This window comes from Salvelinus alpinus, chromosome 18 (assembly GCF_045679555.1).
Source record: "Salvelinus alpinus chromosome 18, SLU_Salpinus.1, whole genome shotgun sequence".
In the NCBI taxonomy this organism is placed as follows: Eukaryota; Metazoa; Chordata; class Actinopteri; order Salmoniformes; family Salmonidae; genus Salvelinus; species Salvelinus alpinus.
The window spans coordinates 27,684,193-27,694,777 of record NC_092103.1 but is presented as its reverse complement, the minus strand read 5'-3'; the positions used below and the strand labels follow the sequence as shown (position 1 = coordinate 27,694,777).

Genomic DNA, 10,585 nt, shown 5'->3' with positions numbered 1-10,585 from the left:
AAAATAGAGTATTTTCCTGTGTTGTTTTCTTACTTTACTCTGTAAATCCGTGCTAAGGTTACAGTTAAGTCCCACCCTGGATTTAAACACAGACTGACATAACAGAGAGTCTCTTCCTGATTAAGACACCAGCTTAAACGGAAATCGCCTTTAAAAGTCAATCACAGTGCACAGGTCGTTCAACTGCATTTATTGGAATCCTGGCCATTTTCCTTACAGAGATAACTGGGTTTGATTGAATGGTTTTGATTAAGTTTACATCTCTCTCCTCTCTCCCCTCTCCTCTCTCCCCTCTCCCCTCTCCCCTCTCCTCTCTCCTCTCTCCTCTCTCCCCTCTCCCCTCTCCCCTCTCCTCTCTCCCCTCCCCTCTCCCCTCTCCCCTCTCCCCTCTCTCCTCTCTCCCCTCTCCTCTCCCCTCTCCCCTCTCCTCTCTCCCTCTCCTCTTCCAGGTGTTTGACGGCTGGGTGATGAAGGGAGAGAAGTTCCCTAGTTCCCAGGATCACGCCCTGCCGCTGATGGAACGCTACGTAGACTACTGCGACTCCGGGACTGTCAGGAGAACCGTACGGTCATCTCAGAACGTTGCAATGGTGTTCTTCCGTGTTCACACCGTCGGCAGCTCCTTCACGCTGACTGTCAGGAAACCCATCAACCCTTTCCGTGAGTAGAAACCTGCACCAGCCTGATGGCCAGTCTTACTGTTAATGGCCTTGAGGATTTTACTTATATACTTAGTGTCCGAATATAGTGTCCGACAATAGTGACTCGATGTATAGATAAACATGTTGAGTTAAATGTGTGTGCTGGAGTACTTTAACAGCTATCATTGATGATAGAACCTAATGCCTGTCTGGCAGAGTTCCTCGTCCATTAAGTGTGCTAACATTGGGCAGGATGCCAATGTACTGTTTTAATGCTTTATCACACGCTATAATGCCAGGGTAGTGTGTTAATGCTTTAGTAACACTTTAGGTTGTACAAAAGTCTTATAATGTGAGGGTAGTGATGCATGCCAATACTGTCTGTAATAATATTATTGTCGCTGGGTCATGTTAGTGAGAGATTTCAGAGTAAGTTGTGGCTAAGCATGTGTATCAAATCAAATCAAATGTGTTTATATAGCCCTTCTTACATCAGCTGATATCTCAAAGTGCTGTATAGAAACCCAGCCTAAAACTCCAAACAGCAAGCAATGCAGGTGTAGAAGCTCAACTAAGTATTAAGATCAAGGGTGCGCAGCAGGGATGTATTACTACATTTTAGTCATTTAGCAGATGCTCTCATCCAGAGCGACTTACAGGAGCAATAAAGGTTAAGTGCCTTGCTCAAGGACACATCGGCAGATTTTTCACCTAGTCGGCTCAGGGATTCAAACCAGCGACCTTTAGGTTACTGGCTAAACACGCTTAATAGATAGGGTACCTGTTATGGTACAGAGAGTGAAGGAATTTCAAGCACCTAGCAGTGTGTGTTCTCTAGCTGGCATATGTACCAAGCACAAAGCTGCCTACTTCTAAGTCGTACGTGTTTCTGTGTGTGTGTGTGTGTTTTGCATTTGTTTACTAAGCAATTTTACACAAGTACTGTAAATTGATAAATGCTGTGCTATATGAAGATCAACATGTATGGAAAGTCTACAGACACTCATACCCCCCCCCTTGCCCACCTCCCCCCCAGCCTGTAATATCATCTCCCAGACACCAGAGGGCAGCTTCACCATGGTGATACCCCAGCAGCACAGGAACTGCAGCTTCTCCATCATCTACCCCGTGGAGATCAAGATCGCTGAGCTCAGCCTGGGACACCTCAACGACTTCCCCATCAAGGTGAGCCCTGAGCAGGGACATCACCACATAGAACAGAGCTACTCACATCTGAGTCTGGAGGTCTGCAGCACTGTTATTTGGTTGATTAATGCCATACACTGATTGGCCAGAGATTCCACTCACCATGCATCACAGGTCTAAATCAAACAGTTCCTGATTAGAGGGTAAGAATAAAGAAAACAGCAGTGCTTCTGGCTTCAAGGTCCAGATTTGAGTAAAGGGGGCTTAGCAGTTGTAGGGGATGTGGTTTAGTGAACTTCCCTGCCAAAGACCTAAAGACTTGTGTTAGCTCCCAGGGATGATGAGGGGATGCTTTGAGTCATCAGAGAAGAGTGTGTTGGGATATGTGTAAAGACAGAAAAAATAAGGGTATGAAGGGAAGTAAAAATGCTTGTTAATCCATTGAGCTGGTCGCTTTCTCTCTAGAAGTCCATGCCAGGCTGTGCTGGAGCAGGGGACTTTGTGGAGCTGCTGGGAGGGAACGGGATGGACCCGTCTAAGATGTTCCCAGTAGCTGACCTCTGCTACAACTTCAACGGCCCCGGTGAGCAGCACCCACATCCACACCATCACTAACACCATCATCCACACCATCAGCATCACCACCACCATCACCATGTTGACTAGAGTAGATCTTTACTACCCACACCATCACCATGCTGACTAAAGTAGATCTTTACTACCCACACCATCACCATGTTGACTAGAGTAGATCTCTACTACCCACACCATCACCATGTTGACTAGAGTAGATCTTTACCACCCACACCATCACCATGCTGACTAGAGTAGATCTTTACCACCCACACCATCACCATGCTGACTAGAGTAGATCTTTACCACCCACACCATCACCATGTTGACTAGAGTAGATCTTTACCACCCACACCATCACCATGCTGACTAGAGTAGATCTTTACCACCCACACCATCACCATGCTGACTATAGTAGATCTTTACCACCCACACCATCACCATGTTGACTAGAGTAGATCTTTACCACCCACACCATCACCATGCTGACTAGAGTAGATCTTTACCACCGACACCATCACCATGTTGACTAGAGTAGATCTTTACTACCCACACCATCACCATGCTGACTAGACTATATCTCTACTACCCACACCATCACCATGCTGACTAGACTATATCTCTACTACCCACACCATCACCATGCTGACTAGAGTAGATCTTTACCACCCACACCATCACCATGTTGACTAGAGTAGATCTTTACCACCCACACCATCACCATGCTGACTAGACTATATCTCTACTACCCACACCATCACCATGCTGACTAGAGTAGATCTTTACCACCCACACCATCACCATGCTGACTAGACTATATCTCTACTACCCACACCATCACCATGCTGACTAGACTATATCTCTACTACCCACACCATCACCATGCTGACTAGACTATATCTCTACTACCCACACCATCACCATGCTGACTAGAGTAGATCTTTACCACCCACACCATCACCATGCTGACTAGACTATATCTCTACTACCCACACCATCACCATGCTGACTAGAGTAGATCTTTACCACCCACACCATCACCATGTTGACTAGAGTAGATCTTTACTACCCACACCATCACCATGCTGACTAGAGTAGATCTTTACCACCCACACCATCACCATGCTGACTAGAGTAGATCTTTACTACCCACACCATCACCATGCTGACTAGAGTAGATCTTTACTACCCACACCATCACCATGCTGACTAGAGTAGATCTTTACAACCCACACCATCACCATGTTGACTAGAGTAGATCTTTACTACCCACACCATCACCATGCTGACTAAAGTATATCATTACCACCATCACCATGCTGACTAGAGTAGATCTTTACTACCCACACCATCACCATGCTGACTAGAGTAGATCTTTACCACCATCACCATGCTGACTAGAGTAGATCTTTACTACCCACACCATCACCATGCTGACTAGAGTATATCATTACTACCCACACCATCACCATGCTGACTAGAGTAGATCTTTACCACCCACACCATCACCATGCTGACTAGAGTAGATCTTTACCACCCACACCATCACCATGCTGACTAGACTATATCTCTACTACCCACACCATCACCATGCTGACTAGAGTATATCTTTACCACCCACACCATCACCATGTTGACTAGAGTTGATCTCTACTACCCACACCATCACCATGCTGACTAGAGTAGATCTTTACCACCCACACCATCACCATGCTGACTAGAGTAGATCTTTACTACCCACACCATCACCATGTTGACTAGAGTAGATCTTTACCACCCACACAATCACCATGCTGACTAGAGTAGATCTTTACCACCCACACCATCACCATGCTGACTAGAGTAGATCTTTACTACCCACACCATCACCATGTTGACTAGAGTAGATCTTTACCACCCACACAATCACCATGCTGACTAGAGTAGATCTTTACCACCCACACAATCACCATGCTGACTAGAGTAGATCTTTACCACCCACACCATCACCATGCTGACTAGAGTAGATCTTTACTACCCACACCATCACCATGCTGACTAGAGTAGATCTTTACTACCCACACCATCACCATGCTGACTAGAGTATATCTTTACTACCCACACAATCACCATGCTGACTAGAGTATATCTTTACCACCCACACCATCACCATGCTGACTAGAGTAGATCTCTACTACCCACACCATCACCATGCTGACTAGAGTAGATCTTTACTACCCACACCATCACCATGTTGACTAGAGTAGATCTATACTACCCACACCATCACCATGTTGACTAGAGTAGATCTTTACCACCCACACCATCACCATGCTGACTAGAGTAGATCTTTACCACCCATACCATCACCATGTTGACTAGAGTAGATCTTTACCACCCATACCATCACCATGTTGACTAGAGTAGATCTATACTACCCACACCATCACCATGTTGACTAGAGTAGATCTTTACCACCCACACCATCACCATGCTGACTAGAGTAGATCTTTACCACCCATACCATCACCATGTTGACTAGAGTAGATCTTTACCACCCATACCATCACCATGTTGACTAGAGTAGATCTCTACTACCCACACCATCACCATGCTGACTAGAGTAGATCTTTACTACCCACACCATCACCATGCTGACTAGAGTAGATCTTTACCACCCACACCATCACCATGTTGACTAGAGTAGATCTTTACCACCCACACCATCACCATGCTGACTAGAGTAGATCTTTACCACCCACACCATCACCATGCTGACTATAGTAGATCTCTACTACCCACACCATCACCATGTTGACTAGAGTAGATCTTTACCACCCATACCATCACCATGCTGACTAGAGTAGATCTTTACCACCCACACCATCACCATGCTGACTAGAGTAGATCTTTACCACCCACACCATCACCATGTTGACTAGAGTAGATCTTTACTACCCACACCATCACCATGCTGACTAGAGTAGATCTTTACCACCCACACCATCACCATGTTGACTAGAGTAGATCTTTACCACCCACACCATCACCATGCTGACTAGACTATATCTCTACTACCCACACCATCACCATGCTGACTAGAGTAGATCTTTACCACCCACACCATCACCATGCTGACTAGACTATATCTCTACTACCCACACCATCACCATGCTGACTAGACTATATCTCTACTACCCACACCATCACCATGCTGACTAGACTATATCTCTACTACCCACACCATCACCATGCTGACTAGAGTAGATCTTTACCACCCACACCATCACCATGCTGACTAGACTATATCTCTACTACCCACACCATCACCATGCTGACTAGAGTAGATCTTTACCACCCACACCATCACCATGTTGACTAGAGTAGATCTTTACTACCCACACCATCACCATGCTGACTAGAGTAGATCTTTACCACCCACACCATCACCATGCTGACTAGAGTAGATCTTTACTACCCACACCATCACCATGCTGACTAGAGTAGATCTTTACTACCCACACCATCACCATGCTGACTAGAGTAGATCTTTACCACCCACACCATCACCATGTTGACTAGAGTAGATCTTTACTACCCACACCATCACCATGCTGACTAGAGTATATCATTACCACCATCACCATGCTGACTAGAGTAGATCTTTACTACCCACACCATCACCATGCTGACTAGAGTATATCATTACCACCATCACCATGCTGACTAGAGTAGATCTTTACTACCCACACCATCACCATGCTGACTAGAGTAGATCTTTACCACCATCACCATGCTGACTAGAGTAGATCTTTACTACCCACACCATCACCATGCTGACTAGAGTATATCATTACTACCCACACCATCACCATGCTGACTAGAGTAGATCTTTACCACCCACACCATCACCATGCTGACTAGAGCAGATCTTTACCACCCACACCATCACCATGCTGACTAGACTATATCTCTACTACCCACACCATCACCATGCTGACTAGAGTATATCTTTACCACCCACACCATCACCATGTTGACTAGAGTAGATCTCTACTACCCACACCATCACCATGCTGACTAGAGTAGATCTTTACCACCCACACCATCACCATGCTGACTAGAGTAGATCTTTACTACCCACACCATCACCATGTTGACTAGAGTAGATCTTTACCACCCACACAATCACCATGCTGACTAGAGTAGATCTTTACCACCCACACCATCACCATGCTGACTAGAGTAGATCTTTACTACCCACACCATCACCATGTTGACTAGAGTAGATCTTTACCACCCACACAATCACCATGCTGACTAGAGTAGATCTTTACCACCCACACAATCACCATGCTGACTAGAGTAGATCTTTACCACCCACACCATCACCATGCTGACTAGAGTAGATCTTTACTACCCACACCATCACCATGCTGACTAGAGTAGATCTCTACTACCCACACCATCACCATGCTGACTAGAGTATATCTTTACTACCCACACAATCACCATGCTGACTAGAGTATATCTTTACCACCCACACCATCACCATGCTGACTAGAGTAGATCTCTACTACCCACACCATCACCATGTTGACTAGAGTAGATCTCTACTACCCACACCATCACCATGTTGACTAGAGTAGATCTTTACCACCCACACAATCACCATGCTGACTAGAGTAGATCTTTACGACCCACACCATCACCATGTTGACTAGAGTAGATCTTTACTACCCACACCATCACCATGCTGATTAGACTATATCTTTACCACCCATACCATCACCATGCTGACTAGAGTAGATCTTTACCACCATCACCATGCTGACTAGAGGATACCTTTACTACCCACACCATTACCATGCTGACTAGAGTAGATCTTTACCACCCACACCATCACCATGCTGACTAGAGTAGATCTTTACCACCCACACCATCACCATGCTGACTAGAGTAGATCTTTACTACCCACACCATCACCATGCTGACTAGAGTAGATCTTTACTACCCACACCCTCACCATGCTGACTAGAGTAGATCTTTACCACCCACACCATCACCATGCTGTAGATCTTTACTACCCACACCATCACCATGCTGACTAGAGTAGATCTTTACCACCCACACCATCACCATGCTGTAGATCTTTACTACCCACACCATTACCATGCTGACTAGAGTATATCTTTACCACCCACACCATCACCATGCTGACTAGAGTAGATCTTTACTACCCACACCATCACCATGCTGACTAGAGTAGATCTTTACCACCCACACCATCACCATGCTGACTAGAGTAGATCTTTACCACCCACACCATCACCATGCTGACTAGAGTAGATCTTTACCACCCACACCATCACCATGTTGACTAGAGTAGATCTTTACTACCCACACCATCACCATGCTGACTAGAGTAGATCTTTACCACCCACACCATCACCATGTTGACTAGAGTAGATCTTTACCACCCACACCATCACCATGCTGACTAGACTATATCTCTACTACCCACACCATCACCATGCTGACTAGAGTAGATCTTTACCACCCACACCATCACCATGCTGACTAGACTATATCTCTACTACCCACACCATCACCATGCTGACTAGACTATATCTCTACTACCCACACCATCACCATGCTGACTAGACTATATCTCTACTACCCACACCATCACCATGCTGACTAGAGTAGATCTTTACCACCCACACCATCACCATGCTGACTAGAGTAGATCTCTACTACCCACACCATCACCATGCTGACTAGAGTAGATCTTTACCACCCACACCATCACCATGTTGACTAGAGTAGATCTTTACTACCCACACCATCACCATGCTGACTAGAGTAGATCTTTACCACCCACACCATCACCATGCTGACTAGAGTAGATCTTTACTACCCACACCATCACCATGCTGACTAGAGTAGATCTTTACTACCCACACCATCACCATGCTGACTAGAGTAGATCTTTACCACCCACACCATCACCATGTTGACTAGAGTAGATCTTTACTACCCACACCATCACCATGCTGACTAGAGTATATCATTACCACCATCACCATGCTGACTAGAGTAGATCTTTACTACCCACACCATCACCATGCTGACTAGAGTTTATCATTACCACCATCACCATGCTGACTAGAGTAGATCTTTACTACCCACACCATCACCATGCTGACTAGAGTATATCATTACTACCCACACCATCACCATGCTGACTAGAGTAGATCTTTACCACCCACACCATCACCATGCTGACTAGAGCAGATCTTTACCACCCACACCATCACCATGCTGACTAGACTATATCTCTACTACCCACACCATCACCATGCTGACTAGAGTATATCTTTACCACCCACACCATCACCATGTTGACTAGAGTAGATCTCTACTACCCACACCATCACCATGCTGACTAGAGTAGATCTTTACCACCCACACCATCACCATGCTGACTAGAGTAGATCTTTACTACCCACACCATCACCATGTTGACTAGAGTAGATCTTTACCACCCACACAATCACCATGCTGACTAGAGTAGATCTTTACCACCCACACCATCACCATGCTGACTAGAGTAGATCTTTACTACCCACACCATCACCATGTTGACTAGAGTAGATCTTTACCACCCACACAATCACCATGCTGACTAGAGTAGATCTTTACCACCCACACAATCACCATGCTGACTAGAGTAGATCTTTACCACCCACACCATCACCATGCTGACTAGAGTAGATCTTTACTACCCACACCATCACCATGCTGACTAGAGTAGATCTTTACTACCCACACCATCACCATGCTGACTAGAGTATATCTTTACTACCCACACAATCACCATGCTGACTAGAGTATATCTTTACCACCCACACCATCACCATGCTGACTAGAGTAGATCTCTACTACCCACACCATCACCATGTTGACTAGAGTAGATCTCTACTACCCACACCATCACCATGCTGACTAGAGTAGATCTTTACGACCCACACCATCACCATGCTGACTAGAGTAGATCTTTACTACCCACACCATCACCATGCTGACTAGAGTATATCTTTACCACCCACACCATCACCATGCGACTAGAGTAGATCTTTACTACCCACACCATCACCATGCTGACTAGAGTATATCTTTACTACCCACACAATCACCATGCTGACTAGAGTATATCTTTACCACCCACACCATCACCATGCTGACTAGAGTAGATCTCTACTACCCACACCATCACGATGTTGACTAGAGTAGATCTCTACTACCCACACCATCACCATGTTGACTAGAGTAGATCTTTACCACCCACACAATCACCATGCTGACTAGAGTAGATCTTTACGACCCACACCATCACCATGTTGACTAGAGTAGATCTTTACTACCCACACCATCACCATGCTGATTAGACTATATCTTTACCACCCATACCATCACCATGCTGACTAGAGTAGATCTTTACCACCATCACCATGCTGACTAGAGGATATCTTTACTACCCACACCATTACCATGCTGACTAGAGTAGATCTTTACCACCCACACCATCACCATGCTGACTAGACTAGATCTTTACTACCCACACCATCACCATGCTGACTAGAGTAGATCTTTGCCACCCACACCATCACCATGCTGTAGATCTTTACTACCCACACCATCACCATGCTGACTAGAGTAGATCTTTACCACCCACACCATCACCATGCTGACTAGACTATATCTCTACTACCCACACCATCACCATGCTGACTAGTCTATATCTTTACTACCCACACCATCACCATGCTGACTAGAGTAGATCTCTACTACCCACACCATCACCATGTTGACTAGAGTAGATCTTTACCACCCATACCATCACCATGTTGACTAGAGTAGATCTTTACCACCCACACCATCACCATGCTGTAGATCTTTACTACCCACACCATCACCATGCTGACTAGAGTAGATCTTTACCACCCACACCATCACCATGCTGTAGATCTTTACTACCCACACCATTACCATGCTGACTAGAGTATATCTTTACCACCCACACCATCACCATGCTGACTAGAGTAGATCTTTACTACCCACACCATCACCATGCTGACTAGAGTAGATCTTTACCACCCACACCATCACCATGTTGACTAGAGTAGATCTTTACCACCCACACCATCACCATGCTGACTAGAGTAGATCTTTACCACCCACAC

At 45.5% G+C, this 10,585-nt stretch overlaps 1 protein-coding gene across 2 annotated transcripts in view; it reads left to right on the top strand.

Annotated features, from left to right (window-relative positions):
* The window catches only part of LOC139544107 (corticotropin-releasing factor-binding protein-like), a 28,214-nt gene that overhangs the window by 1,919 nt on the left and 15,710 nt on the right, over positions 1-10,585 (top strand). Inside the window, exons 4-6 of one of the 2 annotated variants that reach the window (XM_071350870.1) lie at positions 450-660; positions 1,678-1,826; positions 2,256-2,370. In XM_071350870.1, coding sequence (XP_071206971.1) covers positions 450-660; positions 1,678-1,826; positions 2,256-2,370 — 475 coding nt within the window. Of the gene's footprint in view, positions 1-449; positions 661-1,677; positions 1,827-2,252; positions 2,371-10,585 lie in introns of both variants that reach the window. The other variant, XM_071350869.1, reaches the window with a different exon arrangement.